Below are 26,208 nucleotides of genomic sequence, written 5' to 3'. Positions count from 1 at the left end.
CACCCAAGACATATAGAGATGTATAGAAACCCTGCTAGTTATTGAGATCTGGAACTCGGAATTACCCTTATTTCTGATTTTAAAATTTCTTTCGCAACCATAACTACATAGATCATTTAATTGCTACAGAAATTAGCGTCCTGTATTTCAATCACATCTCAAGCTTAAGTCTCTACTTTTATGACTTTGAACACTTCCAAGTAAAAGTCAAACGGTTTAAAAGCTCTCTTAAAATTCTTATTTGTTGGGAAAAACCCCTCATTGACATAAGGCTGTCACAAAAGCTCTTAATTTGTTCCAGTTAACGAGCCTTGAGCAGGGCAGCCCTCTGACTGAGGGTTTGAGCTACCAGAGCAGCCACTGCTGCATCTTCCTCACCCTGAGCGAAGCCCCATGAGCTCAGTCCTATGACCCTGTCCCAACAAATAAAACGTGCACAGCCCTAGAAAAATATCTTTGCCTGTATATGAAAGTAACAGTAAGACAAAGAGGTTTGGGAATAAGGTCAATGTGGCTGTCCAAGTACATTCAGGTATGTGCATGTATGCTGTGAAACACCCATCCTGAAAAAAAAACTTTGCTTTATTCATGGTCAAACTGAAATACAGTGAAATATTAGTCATCACTAATTGCCATTTCCTGCATACTTAGTCGTCTACCCTCTTCAGAATGACCCTGAGAGTTTTATAAAAGCCTGTAGGTCAAAAACATTCCTACCTGACCAATGAAATGAGAGCTGACAATATGTCGCGATCCAAACTTGACTAACTAGCCCAGTTTCCAGCAGTGGCCCAGTTACCGTTTCACTCACCACTTCATCTCCGTAGTCGCCGTTGAGCCGGAAGGAGCTATTCAGGAACTGGCTCTCCAACCGGCTCTTCAGCTCTTGCACTTGCTTCTTCAAGGTCTCCACTTCTTGCTGATGGCCAGTTTCTATCTGGCGCAGGCGTTGCTGGATGACGTCAGTGTAGACGGGCATCCCATCATCATCCAGGTGGCTCCTGGCGGGCTGGTCAGGGCTGCTGGCCGCCTGCTGCTTCCCGAGGTGGCTAAACATCCATTTTTGGTGCAAGTTCCTCAAGTGAAGCTGTGCGGAACTGCAGCTGGCCGTGGAGACCTGCCGGCTCAGAGAGGCTTTGATCCTCCCGTCCTCTCCGTTCACACAGTGTCCGTTTGTCGCGTGGTATTTCTGGGCGATACTAAACCCCGCGTGCTTCTCCGTCATCTTGTTCTCAGGCTCCAGCTCGCCGTTACACACAATCTCGTCTTTACATTCAGCGAAAGGCAAGGCACAAGGGGAAGGCATCGGGATGTGTGTGTTGCTGCTACCAGAAGTCCTATGTACTTTTGTTCCCAGTTTTTGAAGTTCTAGCACGCTCTCCCCCTCTGGCCTGTTTTCAATAGTTCGCGAAAGTTCGTCAGCGCTGTTGTCGATCGGGTGAGGTCTGTGGCAAGGACCCCTGGGCAGGAGCTCTTGTTTTGCTTCATTCTCTGTTAAGGTTTCCGTAGAACTTTCAATGTTGGATGTTTTTGCCTCGTGCGGGATTGTAAGAAGTAACGGAAGGCTGCTATCGTACAGGCTCTCTGCTTCTCCTTCCAGTTTGCCAACACCTTCTTCCTCTGTATTCTTTTGAGCATCTCTACTCACAAAGCCCTCCCCAGGTACAGCCTGTAGCCCTCTCACCTGGGGCAACTTCTGGAGAGCGTTACTGAGCTCAGAATGCTCATCCTCTTGTCCTTTCAGCTCAGCAGCACCTTGGGACGCTGGATGCGGATTGTTCGTGACAATACCCAGATCCGCCTCGGCCTTTCCACAGAAGTCACTGCCAAACCCATGGAGATTTTCCGTTCTCTTCTCCCTGTCCAGGGCCATCTCCTCCCCTTTCCCTACTGCCTCCAGGCTACCCCTTAAATGTTCCTCCAGACCAACATCATCTTTAGTGGCCTCTTGCAAAATGTTCTCCATCTGTCCCTCCGCCACACCGGCTGCAACAGAGAGTTCCGCTCCCAGCGGAGCCCGGCCCTGCTTGCCTGGGCCATCTCCGTCAAAGGGATCGTCCCCCGCGTTGCCGAGGCTGCTCAGCTCCAGGGACCGGCGGTGCTCTTGCCACTTCTCGTTGATGCTGGGGTCGCTGCTGCGCCGGTTGGTTGTGGGCACGCTGCTGTCACAGGCCGTCGTCAGATTGTCAAACGATCGCGTCTTTGGTAACCTAGAAAGGTACGAATAATCAGAATCCAGAGTTGGGTGATTGATTTTTTTTTTTAAACATTTATCTACTATGGTTTAAAAACTCCCCCCACAATTAGGACAGTAACAATCTGCCAACTAACGGACTTCTGTGAAGTATTATCTAGGAGCACATTTTGACCATCTGTAGCTTCAGTACTTTCTTTGTTTGCCATCAGGAAAATATGTTCGATCAGACTTCAAACATTCCCAGAATAATCCCTTTACCACAAAGCACAAATGCTTAGAGTCTGGTCACACCTCCTCGTTAACATGTGCTCAGAATCATTGTACAAAAAAGCAAAGAAATGGCTAGGCAACGCAGAAAAATAACTCCAATTTGAGACAAGCAACCAAAGCTGATATAGAATCACTGAGTGTCCTGAGCTGGAAGGACCCACAAGGATCATCGAGTCCAACTCCTGTCCCTGCACAGGACAATGCCACAGGTCACACCGTGTCTGAGGGCGTTGTCCAGTCTCTTAGAATCCATCACCCAGGATTTATCATGCCTCTCACTGCCATCAAGAAGGGAATAGGTGGAGAAAGACATTTCATTATGATTAGTTTATCTCTACAGGCAGGATGCTTCTGAGAACAGAAGAGAAAGTGTGCTCCATCTCAGCAATAGTCTGATAAAATCCTTGTCATCTGCTACGCAATACCCAGAGCTTAATTCTATTTGCTAATCTCTCTGTTTTCCTATCACCTCTGACATGTAACAGCTTTCAAAACTGAAAAAACAACATGCTGCTTTTGGGTCGGTCAGTCAAACAGTCCCAACAGATCAGTTTGTGAAATATACCCCCCTCCCACCACAAGTATCCTCCTCTTTATATCCCCCAATATTCTCAGTTGATCTTACTTTACGGGGTGGGGTTTCTGGGCTCTAGGCTCACCTGCCCAGAGGCTGATCTTCAGGGCTAGAGCCAGGCGCAGGGTACGGGGCACAGGTGTCGTCGGCGGGCGTGGAGGGGGACGAGCAGGGCAGGTACACGGCACTCCAGAGCATCAGGTTCCGCACATGGCACACGGGATACAGCACCTGAGAGGGGACATTCAGAAACAATAAACCGCTTGTTCCCGGGGTGCAAAGAGGTGTTCGAATCTGATCGGGGGAGTTTATTATTCAGGTTTGCAGCTGGGAGGCTTTGCTGGATCTCTAGGTAACTCTGAAGGCTTTAATAGCTGCGCTTGGATATATAATTATGTTTTGTTTGAAAGAAGGAGGCTGAGGCATAACAATGCTGGCTTTCAGCTCCTCATGAATGACTTACTGCGATGTGCTCTGTGGGAATCTACACCTTAATAACGCTTCTGAGCAACTGAACCCACTGCAGAATCCAACAGCCCATTGTTAGCGCAGAGATTTCCTTGTACTTTGTGTTACACACGAGAGCTGAACTAATAACCTCCTTGTACAGGCTCCAATTCAAAGCTAAGCCTGTCTTTAATGGAAGCACTCAGATGTTAAAAATGAAGTACACGCAGAAATACTTTGCTGAAGAGGCAGCCTGCTCTTAAAAGGGATTCCTGGCCTGTGGAACACGCTTTCTGTTTCAGTTTAACAGCACTTTGATAAATTCCACTGTTTTCCCAGGCAACTTTCTCGTGGCCAAGCAGGCAAGGGCAGCGAGCAGGCAGGATTCGCGGGCACTGGGTGGAGGGTGGGCTGGGCTCGCATTGGTGGACGATGCTCTTAAATGACTACGGTTTTATAACAGATGTGGCTACATCACAGAGGTGCCTTTTAAACACCCAAGCCAAACCACAAAAAGATGAATACAAGACAGGAAATGAGCAAAACTCCCTCATATGGATGAATTATCCTAAATAGCTTAGCGCACTAGTGTAGGATTTGCATAGAACAGAGGCCAAGTCACTGAGATGGCATCTGCCCAGCGGTACACAGGACACGAGGGCAGCCCGAGGCCATGACCTGCCCGCTCGCAGAGTGTTCTCTAAGCTCCTCCCCGGCAAACCCGCCGGGATTGTCAGGGAAAACTTTAGCTTTGAAGTCCTCACAAGCCATATTAATCTGCAGTGTCTCATGTCACATCCACTCTTACGATGACGATGTCAGGTTGCAAAGGGCTCTCCCTGCTGTTGCCTGTTGCGATGATAAATGGGATCTGCGTGCGGCCGGAGCGCAGGCTGCGCGTCCCGGGGAGACAGCCAGCTATGGAGGGCTGCTCTGAATGGAAAATTAACCTTTTTATCCTAAAGGTAGGCATAAACTCTCTCCTACTAAGCCAGGTTTTCATTTTACTCTCAAGAACAATTAAAAGCCACATCTCTCATACACAAAAACATCGCATAGTCCTTACAATTAGGTTTATGGTACCTGATACTTTTATAAACAGAAAGGGCATAAATATTCATAGAAGTCTTTGCTGTCCTAATCATGATGACTTTTGATGACTGACTGTTTGTTCATATGTCCACCACACTGTGTCCCTCAATGCCTGACGTGCCCTCTTCTCAAATACACAGGGAGGTGACTAAGTCCCTTCCAGTGAGCTACTACGGAAAAGCCAAACTGAAAACGTGAAAGTATTAAGAGAAACAAAGATAGGCTAAATAATCGGCATTACTTTTTCTGTTTAGATTCAAGATGAATATAGGCAACGTGTCTAATTTGTACACAATTTTATGATGCTTCTCTCAAAAGGTCTATTTGTGAAACACTGAAATATTTTCCGTTACAAAAAATAAAGCAAAATATTTAGTTATGCATTTCCAGCAGAGAGAAATTTCTGAGGTTGCATTTGACATTCCTCAAATATCAGCAAACTTAATGCGAGACCTGAAAAGTCAGACCGAAGAGTGTTCAAAGGCAAACATGGACAAGAAGAGCCGAGCTCGCTCTTCTGGCAACGCCGATCTCTGCACTGTTTTCATGATGACATTAAGATGTCCCGCAGCTACAAGCCCGGGTGTTTCTTAAGGTACGTGCTTTTGAGAATGTTATACCTGGAACCCCTACGGGACTCTCCCCAGATACGTACGGATTCGGACTGGGAGGAGTAGAGCAGGTTTTTGAAGGCTTTGTTTGCTGCCCGCAGCAAAGACCAGACAGAGCAGGTCCGTTCCTGAGTGTGTTTTTCTCCTCTCTCTTTCGCATTGTTGCACAGGAATGTACCAAAGAGGCAAGAGTAGGTGTGCTGCACCAATTTGACCTGCACAGACCGACACAAATATCATCATAAGGCAGAAGACATCAACTTAATGTGAGAATCAACATTCAGGCTTAAGAAGCACCAGATCTTTCCTCTGCAGGGCAACCCACCCCTTTCCTAAAGCCTGATCCAGAAATACACCTGGCATTTTTGCATACCTCCTCATAAACTAATTGCGAAAGAATTCAAGCATAACAGAGTCCTTTAAAACCAAAACTAAAAAAAATTCAGGAAAAAATAGAAAATATAAAGACAAAATATTTGTTCACAGTCAAGTATAAAAGTCTTGCTGAGGGAAACTCACAGCCTTGCAGGGTAGGCAAAGAAGAGAATCATGACACCTGTTACAAAACATTAACGCAGCACAGAAAGGCAAAGAATAGTGGGGAAAAGTGTTAATTTGTGTATGTTGGTACAAACGCACACAGCACACACATCCTGGTCATTATTCTCTCCATGCTGTGGTCCCAGGCTGACAAAACAGCTTGAGATGAACTTAACTTGAAGCATTTAAATGACTTTCACGGGGTTAGTCAGACGTTTAAATGAAGACAAGTGTTTCAATACTCTAATAAATTAAGGGGTTCACTCTAAAAAGGCCAGAACGCTCAGGGTATGTTTGCACATGGCTCCTGCAGATGAGCAGTGAGCTGTGGAGCCACTCACAACGTTCTGGATCTCATTTCACAACCAGCTAAGCCAGGACTGTACACAGACTCAGTTACATGGCTGAGCTGGCAAGTGGTAATTCAAGTCAACTGCAATCACAGGAATACGCTTGAAATCTCTGAGTGGATCAGACACTTCATAAAAAAACTTTAATTCTTCAGATTACAAGTCCTGCAGTCAGTGAGTGCCACTTTCCCAGCAACCTGCTGCCCCAAGAACTGACTATGAGCATCCGAGGCAGATTTCTAACAGAAGAGCTATCCACAAAGAAAATTAACACAGCTCGTGTATCCTACACGTTTTCAGCAGAAAAACTGAATGGAAAATAGGAGGATCAAACTATCTCTTTTTTCATGCTGATTGGATGTATTATACCAGAGTTATTTCAGCATCTCTGAAGTGAGACTATTACATTTGTATCACCTATTTCTTTCTTTAAAGTTTAAAAAAAGTCTTCAAGGGTCCCTCTCTGGTTTTAAGAGCAAATAGGGCTCAAGTCCCATGAAGCACACAAGGACTTTTGTCCACTGTGTCTGGGCAGTTTTCCCGTTTCCTTTATCAGGCTGCAGGTTATCACAGACAGGTGGGAAAATCAGAAACCCCTCGGGGCTCTATGGGATGTTAGTACCGGGTACCAGTTTAGCAGCGGTCTATAAAACAGCAATATTTCAAGCCACAACTCACAAGGAATGCTTCGTTAAACTCGAAAGAGCAAGGGAACTGCCTCTGGAGCTGATGGACGCAGTCCAGCCACTGTAAAAACACCGGGCAGCGCTCATTTAGGTCATCCGAGTTCTCACCATGGCCACAGCGATCTGCAAACTTGTGGCCAAAATCCAGCCACTCCGTCTCCACTAGCACCTGGAAACCCTGCAGAAATGCAAAAAGTGCAGATGAAAAGTGCTTGGTTTGCTTTGGTTCAATTTTCTAAGATAGTCCGGGACTCATGGGAATCACCTTATTACTGTGTCCTCACTCACTCCCATTTCCCTTCAGCACTGGCCCCATTACTTATCTTTCCTGCTCTACCTAACGCCTCTGCGTTCTGAAATGCTGCACCATGAAATTAGGACAGAGATGAATTCCCAAGTCTACATGAACAGGAGGGAGAATAAGGCAGGTTAAGTCCTCAGAAGGGAAGATCCTGATACGAGACCTCTTTTGGCCAGGCAGGGGCGAGCAGAAACTCAAATTAATCAAAACCCTCTGGATCACGGTAACCAACACTTGGGCGGGAGAGGAAATTTCAAAGCTCCCCCTTGAAAATCAGATTTTTTTGTCATAAAAGAATTAATCTACGAAAGGACATCCATGCTCAGAGCACCTGTCTGCCCATGTGCGTAGCAAATGTAACACAGTCACAATACTGGTTAAAGGTTGAGGTGTGGGATTTGCTACGCAAATGAAAAAGGCAAAGAACATTCCAAAACAGAGCCCAGCTGAGCACCTCATCTTACAGGACCTAAAACCTGTCACAGGTTAAGAAGGGTTCACTCTTAGTGTAACGAAAAATTGTGCAGCATGCTTAGTGAGTCAATGGCTGTAATTAGAGCAAAAATAATAGCCGAGAGCTGAAAAGCTTGAAACGTGGCAATGCTGAAGACTCATTTTCCTGAACACTTCTGATCCTGGTATAGGCAGAGACAATTTATGGTTTCCTCTGATGACGTGGTGACAAGAAGGAAGGTCAAGGGTGTGTACAAAACCAATGACAACACTCTTCAGAGGGACCAGGAGGAGGTTCTGTGCCAAGGACATCCCGATGGATGCCCCGCGTGAAAAAGTGGAGCACAATTTCATCCAAAAGGCACCACTACAGTTTCAACTTCTGGTCCTCATATGTCTGAGGCTTTAAGCAGCAGTTTATAGCACAGTGTTCAGACATGTGCTTCTGTTCTAGACAACAAAGGCATCTTGTACGTGGGCCGGCAGATGGAATCCAGCCATCACATATCGCACGATGCTGAACACTGATGGGGAAAAAAAGTCAGGCTGAAAAACCAAGGGAAATATAACTGACAGAAGACGATGAAAATGTGAAACTGGAAAAAAAGGCAGTTGGGAAATCTAGAGAAGAGAAAGGCTTTGTATCAATAGCTGGCTGAGAAACTGCAGTGGTGTAATGGAAACTGCAATATGTGGCACTTGGTGCTACACATTCCTGAGCTAAACGGGGGAAGCATAGACCATGACTGTGCAGTTACAGCAGAGGGGGAAAATATAATCTGTTCTTGAATTATAGACTATATTTACACCTCTAAGTAACTGTATCTACAGTTGGTAAACTCCTGCCAGCTTGAGTGCTTTATCTAGTGGATAAACTTGAAGCCATTTATAGACAGACTGCCTCAGGAAAGGACCCAAACTCCATAAGTACCTGGTGCTACGGGATGGTTTACAAACCTCGGTGGTCCTGTAGTATGGGTCGAGCAGCAGTTTGGCCAGCGCCACGATCTGGGGGGTTCGGTCCCAGCCGTCTGAGCAGTGCACCAAGACCGGGCGCTGGTCTCGGTCCACGGCGTGAACGACGAGTAGCGCAGATTTCAGAAGCACAGATAAGTGCTGCAGCCATTTGGTACTTTCCAGAGCTGATAACCAACTACAGAAAAACAAGGGAAAGAGAGGTTTTGTGCTTTTAAAATGCTTTCGGGTTCAGATCTTTGAATTTATCAAGTCAAAGGTCCTATTTTAATAAGCTGTGAATGTCATTCTTGAATATTTTTTTATTTATGTCTTGCTAATGCTTTCCCAGGTTTGTAAGGAACGAAGCCACACAGTTCAGCTGAGGAACAGCCAGTCTGTGATATGCGCTTTGCAAGAAGCTTAAATAACGTTTTCCCAGATAAGAGCATCACACGTCACCAGCAACGAACAACGTAAGCGCTGCTGGGTAATCGGAACCTCCCGCAGCCTCTGCGGTGTCCTTTCCCCGAGCTGAGGGCTCCACCACCCAGCACTCCCAGCACCACTGGCCTGGTTTGGGACTCTGCCATCCACCCTGCCCACCCTGTGCTTCCGTGGACGGGTGGAACCTGAGCTGCCTTTGAAATCTCCCGTATCTCAGCTATTCCCAGGCTTTACAAGATGTGCTGGCGGCAGCTGAAGAATCTCGACCCTGTGAAGATCTAGATTTCCAGTTTAGTAAGGGTGGCCAGTCTGGATCTACTCTGAAACCATGAAAAGCTCTCAGCAGCAAATTTAAAACAGGGAAGTGGTCGGGGAAACGCGACCGGTGCAACGAGAGCGTCCGAGTGAAGCTCCCGTGATGCTGGGAGTTTGTCATCCCAGAGCATCGGGGGGCTACGAAATACGGCTCCTGAAATGACACTAGAAATGTGTGAAGTGCATGGAACACCACCAGAATTTTCTGAGGGAGAGCCAAGCTGTGAAGATTAAAGAACCAGGAGCAGCAGGTAAGCCTAAGTGCTAGCACTTAGAAGCCCACCTGAAAGTAGTAACGTTCTAGTATCAATACTCAAGGCTATGTTATAATCTCAGATCTCATTTTCTAGGTTCACTCCAATGATAGAATGACTGCCTTTGGCTCAAATTCCGTGGAAATAAAAAAAAATATAGCTTAGAGTTATTACACAGGGAAGTCTCCAAGGGAAAACACACTGAATTTCAGTCTACAAATCAGCAGTGTAAAAATGCAGTTGCAGAGACATGTAAACAAACGCAAAACCCCACCAAACATTCACTTACTTTCCTGGATCTGGCATTTGTGTGCAGAGCAAACGCAGCGACTGGAAGCTCTTGCGGATGGAATGGATGTTTGCCATCCCCATGAACACTACTTCACAGTTTGGGTAATATTCTGTAGGGAAATAGCAAGCAAGAGGGAAGAAACTAAAAACTACGCTAAGTTTAATTTCTAAAAGAAGCTTTTTCATCAAAACAAACCGCTGCTTCTGTGGACGGATGAAATAATCTGTTTACGAATATTCTGTGAGGAGAAACTGGGACTTGGGGTTCGGCAGGTATTGCAACACAGCAAAGCAGGAAAGAGTCAGCAAAGCGGTCGTGTATTTGTTTTCAATGTTTTGCTTCATATTACAAAAAGCAAGAGTACAAATTGATGGGAATAGTGATATTACTGTGCTTGACGTTATAGAATGTTTTCTAAAAGAGTGAGAAACATCATAAGAGATGGGGAGCACCTAAGGTGCAGAAAAATACTAATTTGATAGTCTTTCCTAGATTTAGTTGTCTTCTGTCCTAATGCTTCTGTCTGCGCAAAATGATGTCACCCTGTTAGTGACAGACTACGCAGCTCCAGTCAGAAGCAACTGACAATATCAGAGAATTTAAGCTTTTTTTTTTTTTGTCTTTTTACTGAATTACATTATATATAAAATTAAGCACAACATAGGTATTTTATTACAGAGAGAACTAAGCAAACTTGGCAATACCTGGAAAAAACTTATCAGCAAAAAGGAAGCACTTAATGCAGGTCAAATTTATTGAAGGTGACCAGCTGTTCGGAAATTTTCTACAAAGAATTCAAGAACCAATATACAGGAAGAAAAGCAAACTTTCTGTATACTCCACTTTTTTGTTTTGAAATTTTGCTCTCTGATGATAAGCTATTTAGTAGTTTTGAGGTCTAAAATGGAAAATTCTTCTTTTCTTACTGGTGGCTACATATCAAATGCAGCTATTGCAGCAAAGACCAAAACAAGAATATATGGTCAAAATATCTACAGTTCTTCTGTCTGGTGTTTTTTTCTAGACTCTCCACCCATCGAATTTTAACAGGCTGCATTCACATCCAATAGTGACCATAAAATAATAACTTGTTTATAACACTAACAATTTCCAAGTGCCGAAAACCAAAGAAAGCGATAATTGCAAATGCATTACAAAAGCAAGATGAATCAGGATTTCAGATGCTCTGGGTTACAATACAAATGCTGAAAAATGTTTCAACTTTAGAAAAATTGCTGAAAAGTTGTATTCTGCACAACTGCTCTAGAATGTTATTATACTCTACAGTCAGTGGATTTTTACAAGTTTGTTGAGGTTTTTTTTCAGACATTAGCACACTGGACACCTTTGTCTCACTCTAGTTCGTATATTTGACTCAGCAGGGGAAAGGCAGCGTATTCCACCCAGTTCAGCATTTACTGCACACTGTTACCAGCTGGTTTTATGCTCTGAGAAAGAGACTTAATGAAAAGCTAAACCTGCCCTTTTGAAAGGCTGTGCGATAGCTGCAACGATGCGGAACTTTGCAAGATAAACAGCATTTGCATCCATGCAGTCTGGTAAATATGCACTAGTGAAGTATGTATATCAGCGTAATCATATTTGAGCAAATCCTTTTGATTAAATGAATGGAAAACTGCGAAGCAATGCACTTACCTGGGCACTCGCAGCCTCCCCCTTTGGCTCTGTTGGCCACAGCCGCTGCGTATGATCGCGCATCCAAGATCAAAAGCTTCTGGGGCTGTATGGCCAAACTCTCTGCTCCCGAAGCGTTTGAGATTGAGGAATCTGGGGAAGAGAAGATGCAACTCATAAGTAACTAAAAGGATACTCCTGACACTGCTTACAACAGTGACTGTGTTTGCATCGTGCATAGAGAAACAGAATGCCTGATTAAATGCAAAGGGTTGAATTGTTACAGTACGTGTAAGAGATGAAGCTTTATATAAAGCTCTGCCCTTTCCAAAAAGGAACCAACTTACCAAATTCCACATCGGAGAGGTCCCCTCCGTTGGCGAAATCTCTGGAACAAATTCCATTCAGGAGTTTGTTGCTGTTGGACCTCGAATCGGAGGCACAGGCTTTGGCGACAGACTGGACAAGGTGCTCGTCATCTGCGTTCCTCCAGCCCCACCAGCTGACCTCGGGCTGGCCGCAGCGGGAGATCACCGCTCCATTGCTCTGGTGCCTGGAATAGCAAAGAGTAAAAAGAACAGCGGTGCATAACTTGAAGAGTCAGGATGAAAAACAGAGAGGGTGTGAAAAATTCAATGGTGCACTCCAGCAGTTTGATTCTTGCAGGGACCTCTGTGGCATTCAGCAGGTTCAACCTGGGGTTGAGTGACGATGTGTTCCATGTGCTGCCCATCAAAACGCTGACTGTGAGCACGGCCACCAAAAGGTGAAAGTCAAACTGGGGTCAGTAAGAGAAAACAAAGCATTTTCTTGCTCAGTATTGTTGCCTGTTGGCCAGTGAAAGCTCAGGAACGTTCTAGAGCAGCAGATGTGGTGCTAAAGACATATTCAACAGTGCTGAGTAGGCAGGTCTGCTGCTGGGATACCAGAGTGAACTGGAAAGTTCCATTTAACTCATGCTAATTTTCAAGTGAGAAGACAGGAGTAAAATCACAGATTCATTTTTTGATGAGATTTTTTTAAATCGAAACGTATCACTAATTAAATGTTACGATTTTGGTAGAAAATACTGGCAGAATTTGGCACCTCTTCTGCCTGATGATAACGGTAACGCAGAATCTCACTCTTGTACATCACAGGAGGTGGTCCCCGCATACTGCAGAACCACATCGAGAAGCCAGTCTAGTTTAGGTGTTGTTTCACCAGCTAAAAGGAAAAGAGCCTTTTGCATCTCAGGACACTAAATATGTGCAGTTTTACTCGTTCGCAAGTTTGGTATTGGTGTCTCTTGGAAAGGAGCAGCTCTGCCATCCCCTTTTCAGCTGCTTCTCCTCCATGTGCAGGTCTTCTCATCCCTCTCCATCCTCCCCGGGTTGTGTTTCATCAAGGAGCTGATGAAGAGCAACAGCAGCTCCGACGTGACGCACCAGTGTGGTGCCAGGCTGGTAAACGACAAAGTCTACAAGCAAGCCAATTTTGCTACAGACACCTAGAGTAGCACTGAGAAAGGAAATATTGTTTATTACCAGAATATTTGTCTTCTAAACTGAGATATAAATTGCAAGGACTCTGTAGACTGACAAAACTACAGAGGAATGGCAAATGGAGTAGAGAGATGAGTTTATCGATAAAAAAAATACGTCAGGGAGATAACTGAAGAATGACTTAACTTGAATGTAGTGATCTTCTGCTGGGGAGTCGCATTAAAAAAAATAAAAAAGATTATTTTTTAAATGTCTGAAGAGTTAGTATTTTCTTCTTGTACTACACATAAAGAACAGATTTTAAATACTTAAAACTTATCCAACCATTGCAAACATACTCTGAAAAAGATTTAAAAACTCTTCCCTACAATCCATTATAAAAAAAGAATACTGGAACATATTATCACTGTAATCTCACCTGCTGGCACATCCCAGTGCTGCCAACAGAAACGTAATTCCCCGTGCACTGAAGTGGTTCTATCTGGTGTTTCCAATGTTCTCCTCGACCTTCATGCCCTGAATCCTGATGGGACACCTCGAAATGTCCCGTCCCCACCTCATGGCCCATCTGAAACATCCCACCGCTTATCCACGCGCTGTTCTTCTCCATTTAAATGCCGCTCTTGCTCAGGAGTCCCACCAGAACCACAGAATATAATATCTGATATAATATGTGATATCAAGTATGCGCATGCAATTACAGTTCCTATATGTTATGATGCAGCAAAGGATTTTAGTATCTTCCCGCAAACAAACCGCCCATCTCAGCACCACCTCAACCAAGAGCTGCTTTAATCCCTCGAAGGCGGCACCTGCACAGAATGGTGAGGTTGGCTGAATCTTAAATAAAATTTAAACAGCTGGAGAGCCCTGAACAGGAGGAAAGCCCACCCAGACCCATAAATCTTCACTTTTGCTCTCACCGCTCTAATAAATGTTTCTGGAGGTGTGACGAGCTGGTTTGTACACTGTCAGAGCTGCCGGCAGCACCACCTCTGCTGGCACAGCCGCTGCCTCCTGCTCAGCCCATAGCAACGCTCCTCCTGGCAAAAACTAACATTATAAAATAGGCTGTGACATGGAATTTTAAGTATTTTTCAGAGCTCTTTTGTAATTGTTTCATATCGAATTCCTCGACTGGGAGGAAGCAAGTGACAGGCGGCATTAACCGGAGCGAAGGCAAAGCGATCTGAATGGCGCGGCACCGCCAGCCACCCGCATGCGAAGGAAGACGTATTTCTGCTGAAATGAAAAGCCTTCCAGAAACACCTCTATTGATAGCAAATTAGTTCAGCAAAAAATCCACGCAAATCACTGAAAGGCCATCGAGTTCCCTGCTATGCTTGCACAAATAACAAAAGAAAAATAAAACATCATTATACGTGTAAGAAATGTATTTGGAACGCTCGGAGAAGCTCATTTATTTTTCCATGTGTTCTCCCAGGTTTCATTACTACTTGCCTGCGGAATCATTTTCATGGGTTCATAAACAGTTTTATTTTCATCTCCGGGTTCTTGCCTCCCATTTATACCACAAATAATAGGCCAAAAGCAGAGTTCACTGATAGCTGTGAAGCCCTAACACTCCTAAGCCAGCACAAATATGCAATGTTCAGATGTACCACTGGAAATCAGCAAATAAATTCTATTTACAGTCATGTTGGAGGTCTGAGGAATCACATTCATTCCAACCGGACTGGCCGCAGGAACAAAAAATAGGAAATAGTTTCAGTGTGACTCCACAGTCCCTAGAGATAGAGCTGGGGATGAGATGCTGTGACTCAGTAACCAAAAAAAAGATTTAAAAATGTAAAGCAAAACCCGCAAATTTCCTAATCCTCTTTGAGACAACGCAATGTGCAGCCTCCCTACAGAAATTCAATAGCAAATCACCATTAGGTGACTATAAAGCCCTTTTTAAAGGGCACTGTGTAACTGTGATATACATGCTCAAGCCACCTTTTGAGTGCAACAATAAATTCATCGCGTCCTCGGAACTACAAAGACGGGGAGGAATAACGAAGGGTTGAATGGCTCCCTCCGCGGCATTACTTATTAACTAATAGTACTTGCAACTTAAAAAAATCATTGCTGCAATTCACTAATATAATCCCGCAAGTACAGTTCATGATGAAAAGACCCCTATGTAAAAACGTGCCTAGATTTTCAAAACCCGTCAACACAGAACCTGCAGAAGCTGGGTGTGAGATTTTTCTGGAAATATTCTCATCAAACAGCAGCGACGCTTCTGACAGTCCCGTCTCCACTGAGTGTTTTTGCAGTTTGCCTCGGGATCCAGCCCGTGCACCCTGGGTTTTGTTGCCAAGTGTCTGTGTCTCTGGTCTCTCCCTGGCCCAGGGCTCGGTATCTGAGACAAGTTATCGGACAAATTTTCTAAAAAAAATCATTATTACTTATTTTTCCCTGAGGTAAAGCAAAAAAAGCAGATATTTTACATGTGATCAATGATGAATCTATTACTCCCAAAATCGTCTTCAACAGATAAAAAATGCTAAACGAGCTTTTGTCCCTTACTTCTCCAAAAGTAAAAGCTGTTTTTATGGCAATATATATACAGAGAGAACTATACATGGATTTCCAATCATCCGGATCACCACCTGCTAGCTGATGTGAGGTCTGTTAGAGCGCGGAATGATGAACGGGCTGGGCTGTCTGGAAAAATCTATTACTAAATGTCAAGATAAAAAAAAAGAAATCAAAAAGGAGAAAAAAACCCACCTTTTCTCCTACTGATTTTAAGATTACAAATGAAAAATGATGTAGTAATTTAACAGAGTCTCATCTGAACTGCAGAAAATTGAATGCCACGGTTTAAACAATTTCAGTCTATGAGGTCTTCGCAACATTTAAATCCCTTTCCCATAAATCCCCCACAACGTGAGCTGTACCCCAGAATGCAAAAAAGTGATTTTCTCTGCTGTACGGTGATGAAAGGTGGGGGGGATGTTTCCCCAGGCCAAGTTTCCTGCAGGTCAAATGTCCCCTGATTGTGTCACAACTGCAGAAAAGGCATGAAATACAGAGTTCAAAGTCAAACACAAACCCATATATAAATCACACTATTCTCTTCCATACATATCTATAATATACATATTTACGTGTACTACCATAATAATAAAATACCTTAAGTCTTAAAAAATTTGCGTGCGCTGGGAAGCATTTTCCCCCTTGCAGGGCTGAACTGAGGATGGAGCCATTTCTTAACATTCACAAAGAGACTGTGCTAACCCGCTATTATTTAGAAGAAAAAAGAGAAAAAAATAGGATTTCAAGCGAATGGTCTGCTGCCTAAAGCTGATTTGTTCTCCTTTCCCACAACAAGGACTCTTAAGCTGGGTAAATAATATTTTGTGGCCTGCTCTTGTACATTTGCTCCTCCAACCCAGGCCATATGAATTTGTCAACTTTAGTGCTCTCTAAATTTAGCTCCTGCCCACGGAACAGCTTTTCCTTTTGGTCTGTTTAGGAGGAATAGGTGGCTGGGCAGCCTTAATGGAATTATCAGTATTCATTATCTTTTTAATCCCTTTGTCATCTGATTTTTTTTCAAGTGATTTTAAACATTTATGGGAAGATAGCTACACCAGGAAAGCGGCCAAGGTATTAAATAACAGGTTCCAGAATATTTGAAAAAAACAGATGCCGAAATATATTTCTTAGTAAAGAAGCTGCCAAAAAAACAGTGTCTCAAGAAAGTGGTTTTGTTATGAAGAATTGCTGGACTCAATATCTAAGGAAGAGACTGTCTGATTAAGACTATCTAATATGTAGGTAGGGCTAACACATACATTCTTCTGTAATTTGAGTTTTATATCTCCCTTAAATAATTTTGGGATTTGTCCTTGTCTATCCTGCAGTCTGAGTATTAGCCGGATGAGAATTAGAGAAAAACCAACGCAGTACCCAGCTAGGGATGCTATTGATCGTTTCTTCAGCTGCCTTGATGTCTTCATCTTACGTTTTTTCATTTTCATATTAAAAAATAAGATCACTCTTAACCGAGGTGACTGGCCCAGGAATGACTTGCAGGAGATGCAGCGCTGAGTGCTACTAAAATATGTGTTTGGAATGAAAAGATACAAACCACTATTTTCATTCTGTGAACGTGCAGCAATTTTGTCTTAAGCTCATTTATGGCTTGACAGGGGCCAATGTGCTGCTGTCTGACACACTTGGAGTTTGGAATAGGTATAAAACAAAACATACATGTAGCAAATGTAGAGAGAAAGACCCCAAGTTATCAGGCCTAACAGGTCATCCTTTGCTGTCAGTTAAATAGAGGTCTGAACGTTTTCTCACGCAAAGGGTCCCATCACCCTCAGTTGACACCTAAACCCTCAGGGTGGGTTGTGTTTTGTTCCAGGGTCGTGTTCTCTACGTCGTTTGCTTCTGGGATCCTTCTGGAGCGGAGCAGCAGCCTGAGAACCAGGCTGGGGCAGGTCAGGTACCGCTCGCCCGGCACCACAGAGGGGACAGGGCCAGGTTTTGTCACCTCAGTTCTCCAGCTCTGCCCTGGCAGGTCTTGGGCTGTAACGCAGCGCCCTCTGCATCATGTTATGCAAGCCAGACCTCTCTTTACTTTGACTAAATTATAAAAATACTATTTTCAAATACCTTTAACATTTTTGCTGAAGTCTGTCAGGCACAGCGAGGGGACATCTGGGGCCCAGAGGAGCCTGAACACCTTCATTACAAGCCAAGATTGCCAATTGCAACTTATTTCAGCCCATGTACAGCCTGGTGAAAGCTGCCGCAGAGCCTCACCTGTACACAACAGCGGGGATGCGCTTCCAGGACCGAAAGCTCGCCACACTCTCCAGCTCTTTGTCTGTGATCCAGGCAGGAACAATGATTTCCTGGGGGTAACTTCCACAGAGCCTGCGAGAAACACAGGGCAAAGTGTTGAATGCAAATTACACACCTCCCAGACAACACACACAAATAAGCAGTATAAGTAACCTGACAGCAATCTGCTTTGATTTTTAAATTCCTGTTTCACTGTGTATTAATAAACTCCTCCTTTGCACAGCCAAAAAGCACTGTGAACATCAAGGGGCATAAACGCATTTCAGAATTAGAAGATTCACGCTGGTGTCTTCTCAGGAAATTCATATATAGGCGATTTTAAACTCCAGCTGCTGAAATAAACTGGATCATAGAAAAGAAATTCCCCATCTCTCCACGCTGAGAATTAACCACTGGATTTCTGGGCCACAAACACAGAAGCAGAACCACCCCGGGCTACCGGATTCAAGACAGAAATTTGTGTAGGTATGAAAAAATATATTGGTTAATCAACCCTCGCTGAAGGCAGGAATCTGAGTGTAGTGGCTCATGTCTGACTGGCTAACTGGAACTTTCTAGATGCATCTCCTGCCGCACAATTTAACTAATAAAGCCGTGACTGCCAAAGAGAACAGCGTGAGCCATCAGTAATGACCGCGACATACTGCTGAATCATAAACTGGTTCGTCCTCAGTCCATCCCCTTCAAGAGATGCATTTACTGCACAAGGACAGACCTGAGCACATGTCCAAGAGCGTTCTATTCAGAAAAATGTATCAATTGTGCTGAAAAAATGGTCTTTTCTCAAGTGCTGACCACAAGAAGGAAGGAAAGGAGCAGTTTATGTCATTCTGCTTCCATGTGAGATAGAAAGTTTTCTTCCTTTTCATTAGTAATAAACACATAAGGGATAGCTATTTTTCCTCCCTAGATTTTTTAGAGACCAAGACAGATATTCATCCTGCAGTGATACCAATGACCAGCTGCAAGTCATTATCTTGCAAAGACAGAGCAATGAAACGTGTTTTATTACACAGCATTGCTGCTGGTTTTGCTGGGAATTGGATTAGGGATCAGTCAGTACAGCCCGTCCTACCAGAAACACCTTCCTCTGCTCCACCAGCTACAGAAAAGGACATTTATCTGTGTTTTCAGGACCAGAGAAAGTGCTTTCTTTTATTTTCAGAATCTACAAGCTTAACTCTTCCAAAACAATTTTTTTTAACACAAGTCATTGTCACAAGTTAGAGAGTGACACAATTAAGAATGGTTTTTGAAAGTTCAAACTCCAGTCTTTATTCACTTTGGGCTTCCCCCTTTCTTCCATTAGAATGCTTATTCTCTAAGAAATCCTCCAGCAAGCACATCAAAATCTACTATTTTTAAGGCTACAAAAATTTTAAGAGTTAATAAAATATTAAATCATGCTTTAAAAGCATTTCTGTAAAATTGCAAAAAAACCATAATTCAAATTGTCCCTTATTAGGGACTGCAGAACTTGGAAAAACTTCCAGGAATGTGTTCTAACAAAATGGGTATTTTGAGATGCCACTTGGCCACAGATCAGCAGCCCCCAGAACTCACTTGTACTTCTCATTGATGTTGGAAATCCTCCAGGCATTGTTCATATCAAACCCCATCCGCTCCACTTCATTTTTAAACCTCGAAGTTACGTGTTCTCCTGGGTATCAAAAGCAGAGAGAGAAAATAAATGTGAAATAAGCAGCACCTTTTAAAATAGAGAAAATACCACCACTGCACTCATACTTATTAAGAAGTGAAAAGAGAAAATAACAGTTCAGAAGCACCATTGACATTGACCATGCCATTTCTGTGAAATAAGCGGCTTCTGTAAATTCAGATCAGAAACAATAACGCCACAGATCGGAACCAAGCACGGCAGCAAAAGCAATTCAGCTCCATCAGCGGCTCGCTGGGAAAACCCCGGTAGTTTTTCTCTTCTGAATTTCAGAAGAATTTTGTATCAATCAGAAGAACATGAAGCTCTGATACATGGAACTTGGGCGATCACCATTTAATTCGCAATTTCAGCCCCAGGCTCTGACTGTAGCCAAGCCCTGCAATTTAACCTTTATCTCAGTTTTCTGTCGTGAACTGGACGTTATTCCTCCCTCAGTCATTCGGAGATATGAAGATAAAATGAATAAATGATTGACACAGAGATCAGTTGTGAGATCCCCACAAATTCCTGGACTAATATATTAAACTGGAATGAGCTACATTTATTTCCCAGACGCTTTTAAAAAAAAAAAATCAAAATACAACTGAAAAATATACAATGGCAATAAAGAAAAATGTTCCTGATAGACAGAAACTCTAGAGAATTAGAAGGTACTTAGTCAACCTGTAGAAGAGAATAACGAAATGTCCAGGCTCGCAGAGCTAAGAATAAAAATAATGATAAATTTAATGAATGTGTGAGCAACACTAGATGAAATGATTCTGAAAGTCCGTCCATTGCTTGTCTCTTTAAATTACTGTATCACTGAATCATGAGGCAGAGCATCACCCAAGAGGAGAAAAAAATCACTTGAAAAATTAATGCTTTAAGTATTACATATTTCCATTACATATTTAAGAAAGCCCTTGAAGTCTTTAAATACCTGAGATATGTGTAGATACAGATTTACCTCAAAGAAGTAAATATACATGTCTGAAACCATTTTTATGTGACATTACAGAACAATATAGAGAAAGGTAAATTAAGAATAAAGATAGCAGCCTAACTACAGCACTTAACTGATAGAAAAGCTACATGTTATTCATTCCTAAAGGTCACATCACACAGTGAAAATGGAATTTGCAAATCTAGATGTGCTTTACAAAATGAACAATGTGCAAGAGATCTGCACGAGATTGTTTTTCTTATACCTTTTGGAAGGTAAAACGTGAGAATGACATTCTGTGCGTGAGATTGTTTTTCTTATACCTTTTGGAAGGTAAAACGTGAGAATGACATTCTGTGCATATTGAGAATATTCACCCTTCAAGGCACACGATGGTAAAATCTGTGGGCCTGACTGACCTTCATCACTTATTCCCTTTCCATCGTGTCACCGGTACAGCAGTACCATAAAAAAAGAAATATTTCTGCCTCCCGCATGGTGAACTTTGTGCAGGTTAGTCTGGGTATTGCGCAGGCTCTACCTTCCCGATCACCAGAACAATTAGACCGGAGCTTGCCAACAATTTCCCGCTTCTCACATGAACTCTGCACCAGCTTGAATTTATTATCTGCCAGGCACCTACTGCGATAGATCAAGTGCAGAGGGGAAACTGGGACAATACATTCCAGTCAACAGTCTCGCTCAGGTTCTTCATTAGCAGCAAATTTTTTATTTAAAAAAAACCGACCACCTTATACTGGAACAGCAGCAAGTTTTCAGAGCACTGAGGATGGGCTTCATTATCAGCGCCTTCAAGGGACAGTCATTAAAACTTGTGAGACATCCTACAGATTTTTCCGGATAGCAAACGAGAATATTGGAAACATCTCCAATCACCGATGCTGCCTCCTGCTAGTGGGTTTTAAGGGAAACACATAAAACTACATGAAAAGGAAATATTCTGTTTGATTTGTCCCTTTTAATTTTTCAGCTGCTGTGCATATCATGAAATCCTAAGTTTTCCTCTGAGAAATGAAACCCCAGCCTTAACATTTTCTCCATTCCTCCTGAAATACTGGTATCTTAAGAGGTATTTTGAGCCAAGATGGAGAATATTTTCAAAGCATCCCAACCAACTCTCAAAATGAGAGAAAAAGCAAGCTATACTTTTGGTGTATGTATACATTTTTGTGTACTTGTGCTGATCTTGTGAGCAACAGTTCGTATCTCCCATTACATACATCGATAACAACTTACTTTTTTTCCTAAAAAGTTGATACTTAGACAGATTCTGAAGCAATTTAGTGTTTTTGCCCATATCTAGCAAATGCTGGGCTCACTGGATGTAAACAAATAAATTACAGTGTCTTGGGATTATCTTCTTCAATTCAATTCCCATAGATTTATAGTTGAAACTTCCCAGCAAGGATGAGATTTCACTAAAATAAGTCGCTGTTTTGCAGCTGTGAATGAACCTCTGGAGCAGCTCCAGGACCTCCTGCTCCTCAACATCCACACTGAACACCAATTACAAAAATGTGGGCACAACAAACACCAAATGGTGCAGATTCAAAGTTGCTGCCATGGTGAAAAAATTATTATTAGTATAACACATGACTAGCTAAACCAAATCCACAATAATTTTCGTGGGATTTCTGGTACTGCTTTGCAAATTGACCCCAAAGTAGCTGTGGTGGGAGCTAATCTTGCCTTTTTCAGACAGAACAAAACTCAGATATACAAGACATTAAAATGACACCTCGCTGTAAGCAAAGATATATTATACATATGTATTACCATGTACAGTATATTCACCAGCTAGCGAAGAAGTACAAGAACTTATGTACAAAAAAATAAATCCATGCTAGAATTTTCCACGTTCACTTTACAACAGCACAGACTGAATTTATTTATAACTTTTTTGGGGATTTCAGCAAGGAGGCAGTTCCTAGTCACACAGAATGTCAGGGGTTGGAAGGGACCTCAAAAGCTCATCCAGTGCAATCCCTCACCGGAGCAGGAACACCCAGATGAGGTTACACAGGAAGGTGTCCAGGCAGGTTGGAATGTCTTCAGAGAAGGAGACTCCACAACCTCCCTGGGCAGCCTGGGCCAGGCTCTGGCACCCTCACTGGGAAGAAGCTTCTTCTCATATTTAAGTGGAACCTCCTGTGTTCCAGTTTGTACCCATGTACCCACTAGTCAGTGCGTTTGTGACAACCCCCAAAGCGTTTCCACGTACCCGGGCGACACAAATCCCCATGCTGCTCCTTCTCGCTGGCGTACACCTCCATGCACCACGCGTGGTAGGCGAACGAGAAGAGGTCTTCGATCTTGGAGGGCGGGCGGATGGAATTGTTCAGCCGCTTCAGCCAGTCTTGACACTGCTCGAAAGTAGAAAACTGACACCTGGCCCAGAAACAAACATTTATCTGTTAATTTGCAGTAAAAGCTGCCACACAAGATCTGACAGGCTGACTACAAAGAGTTATGAAGTCAAAATAAACTGTAAGCAGAAAAGCAATGTTGTGCAACTGCAAACAAACCAGGGGTATGCGCTACTAGTCAGGAGAGGTTTATGCGCATGTTTGCTCTAAACCCAGGGATGGTGACACTAAGCTCAGCCTGCAGCTTTGCCCCGAGCAGAGGCAGGAGCATTACAGCCACTGTCGACTGCTGGAAAACCAGCGTCCTGGTTTTGTTAAAAACAATACCAGTTTCTCTTTTAGTGAATTTTCCTTTCAGCTAAGTTCTTCTAGGTAACTGCACTTTTCTGAATTTGGCTGCGTGTTTTTTCAGACACTGCGCTCTGGAGCTGATAACGTTAGCAATGCTATGCAGAAGAGGCCCAGGTTTAGACTTATTGCCACGGCAGCTAAGGTTACTCATAAATTTTGCACGTCCCCTAAGTGAGAGGGGCATATTTACCAGGAGGGGCAGACAAAACAGGTGACTAAAATTGACCGAGTATTCCATCCCATCCACGTCATATACCCTATAAAAGCGGGAGATCAGGAGGGTCTCGCGCTCTTGGACCATGGTGGGCAGCTGAAGAGGACCCTGCCTGTCGTCCCTGCGATCCCAGGCCTGGTTCCAGACCCTGCATCCCTGAATCCAGTTCCACTTGCTGCGGAGTCCAGCCCAGGACTTCAGGCGCCCGCCCTGCAGCTCCGCTGCTGCGCTGTGCCGGGAAATTCAAGATTGGTTTTGTATATTTTGTATTGTTTTCTCTATTTATTAGTAGCATTAGTAAAGCATTTTTAACTTTTTCCAACTTTCCAGTCTCTCTCTTTTCCTCCTATTCCCTTTCCTTTGTGGGGAGGGCGGGGGGTGAACAGAGAGCATCTGTCAAGGTTTATTGTAAGAGGTGACACCCAGAAAACACCACGTACATTGTAATCTGTGCATCGTATTCCCATAAACACAAATACATTTTTACATCAGGCATAGGAGAAAGATCCATTTGACGAATCCACTTAGTTTGAGAATAATAAGGGAAAACTCCAGTATCTGAAATCTTACATTCATCTCTGGTCTCATATGCTGAGATTCTCTTCCTGGCCTTGGTGGGAAGCACAAACAATGGTTTTGAAGCTGAGCTTAGCCTAACATTCCAGACTAACAACAACCACCCGCAAGAATATTCTCTGCACAGGAGAAACTCATCTTCCAAGCGGTACATTAAAACTACATCAGCTTGTCTTTCCAAAGACTCTTTAGAATAAAAAGGTGGAAATAAGATCAGTGATTTATTTTGCTCTGACAGATTTCTTCAAGATTTTATAGTTATAAAATATTCACCGGGTATTTACATTCAGCTCAGTCTGCATTCTCCCGCACTGGTGGTTAATGATAGTATCTGTATTCTCTAAGGGCAGGATTTATTACCCTACCTGCAAATATCTGCAAGGCAGTCATGGGAGGGAAAAAGACGTGTCACAAAATGTGTCTAAATACCGTGAGGAACCGCAGCCTGGAGGTGTTTATTCCCCATCGCTGACTGTAAAGCAAGCCCAGACTAACAGCTTCGACTGGATAATTCCTTATTAAACATCCACAGTCAGACAAGATACATCTCACCCTGGGGACCCCATTTTCTTTTAACATTGGTGTTGCAAATAACAAGTAAGATCTTTACTTGAGCCCTAGTATTCAAACACAAACTGCTTTGTTCATGAACAAGAACATGAAAACGTTCTAAATCTGGTATCTCAGCCCATACTTCAGGATCTTCCAAGGGCCAGTGTCACCAAGTGCTGATTCTCAGAGACACAATCTCAAAGGGAAATTCATAAGGAAGGGCAGAAATGCAAATTTATATTCATGCTACAATTAAAGAGAAATAGCAAATTAATGTAGAGAGGAAGGGTGACTTTTTGAAATGTCAAGAGCTACAAATGAAGAGGAAGTTAAATATTTAATTCACATTAAACTAAATATTACTTCTAAAGTAAAATTAGTCCTCATCAAAATCCAGCATTTCGGGAAGCAGCTGGCCTGTTAAACATTCCAAGCGCTCAGAGATGACTGGGGCTCATTTCATTATACAAAAGGTACTGCCAGCAAGCATTTAATCAAACAGAAATGTTCCTTTCTTGTTAATTAAAGTTTATAGATCAAAATTAATTCCTGCAGCAGAGAAGGAGGCAAGAGCTGTAGATCAGGCTCAGTAGTGCAGAGGCGCCTGGGGCAGATTCTGAAGGATAGACAAATAAATACTAATTTTTAGGTATGCTACCTACTGCACTGGGTGCAGGGGGGTCCAGACCTGGCTTTACCTTATTTCCTCATGTTCTTTTCCAAGGATGGCACCTGTACCCTCAGAGACGTTAACCAGGCAGAGTGGTTGGTCTTATCCAAAGGTTCCACCTGGAGCTGCACAAGCCCAGCCCTTCACTCTCCAAACCCCAAATCTTGATTAAACACTTTTCTGAGAAGCATGTGTTTCAGCGGTTTTAGCTAGTTCATAACTAATTGAAGCGATATATTATAAATTATTGTAAGGCGGGGAGAACGCAGTCAGGCTATAATTCATTTCAGAATAAATCAAGATCAGCCACTTAGGCTCAGACCAAGGTTTGCTGCTATACTGTATCACAGCAAGCAAAACCACAGACCATCTTGCTCCCACCCTCTTTACAAAAATGCCCGGCTATCACACAGAAAAATCAGACAAAACCGAAATCTTTTGAGGGAGAACAAGTCCACTACGTAAGAAAAAACATTTTCTCAAAGCGCCACAGCTGTCCACAGCGTGTGGAAAGCAAAGTTACCCCCTCAACTTCCAGCCTATTCGTACCTGATCACCTTGCAGTCTTTGCACGTCAAATGAAGTTGAAATATATCACGGCACTCAACGCTTTCTATAAGCTGCAACGGAACCTGCAATTAAGAAGAGGACATGATTTTATTTCAAGCAGCACTAACGCTGCAGTTTCGTTGTGTATGTCACAAGGATTTATTATATGACTATGTGGAGTCTGAAAAGAGAGAAAAAACAGAGAAAACCAAGTATAAGGACCTCAACAGCTCTGAAGTGTGGTACTGTGTACCAGTAGGTTCAGCTCCATTCCTGTATAGTCCAGAAACCTTACAGGAAAAGCAGAAGAAACCCACAAGCTCCTCTCTCATGGAAGCATCTTTCTCTCTTATAGGTCCAAATGTTGGGACCTTGGAAATATCATTTTAGCTGTTGGTGTCAAAGATGAACTGCTGAGCAAGATCTCCTTGGCAGACTGCTGCAGCCTACGTGCTTGTTTTATGGAAACATCCCGTATTTCCTCCTCAGGGAAAAAAACATTTGACCTGTTTAGATCAACACTTGTGATCAAAGCAGCCATATTTAGAGTGATAACGCTGAATAATTCATTTTT

The 26,208-nt window shown here is 43.2% G+C and overlaps 1 protein-coding gene across 5 annotated transcripts in view; it reads right to left on the bottom strand.

Annotated features, from left to right (window-relative positions):
• Positions 1 to 26,208, bottom strand: part of MTMR3 (myotubularin related protein 3) — a 78,202-nt gene that overhangs the window by 8,640 nt on the left and 43,354 nt on the right. For all 5 annotated transcript variants that reach the window (XM_065646127.1, XM_065646126.1, XM_065646128.1 and 2 more), the window contains 12 exons: positions 25,635 to 25,717; positions 22,578 to 22,744; positions 19,293 to 19,389; positions 17,688 to 17,801; positions 11,766 to 11,971; positions 11,440 to 11,571; positions 9,781 to 9,892; positions 8,479 to 8,674; positions 6,760 to 6,945; positions 5,236 to 5,406; positions 3,127 to 3,272; positions 812 to 2,210 (listed from right to left, as the gene is read on the bottom strand). In XM_065646127.1, coding sequence (XP_065502199.1) covers positions 812 to 2,210; positions 3,127 to 3,272; positions 5,236 to 5,406; positions 6,760 to 6,945; positions 8,479 to 8,674; positions 9,781 to 9,892; positions 11,440 to 11,571; positions 11,766 to 11,971; positions 17,688 to 17,801; positions 19,293 to 19,389; positions 22,578 to 22,744; positions 25,635 to 25,717 — 3,009 coding nt within the window. The remainder of the gene's footprint in view (positions 1 to 811; positions 2,211 to 3,126; positions 3,273 to 5,235; positions 5,407 to 6,759; positions 6,946 to 8,478; positions 8,675 to 9,780; positions 9,893 to 11,439; positions 11,572 to 11,765; positions 11,972 to 17,687; positions 17,802 to 19,292; positions 19,390 to 22,577; positions 22,745 to 25,634; positions 25,718 to 26,208) is intronic.

Source organism: Caloenas nicobarica, chromosome 16, assembly GCF_036013445.1.
Source record: "Caloenas nicobarica isolate bCalNic1 chromosome 16, bCalNic1.hap1, whole genome shotgun sequence".
Lineage (NCBI taxonomy): Eukaryota > Metazoa > Chordata > Aves > Columbiformes > Columbidae > Caloenas > Caloenas nicobarica.
The sequence above is the reverse complement of the archived record's forward strand: the minus strand, read 5'-3'. Positions and strand labels throughout refer to the sequence as shown.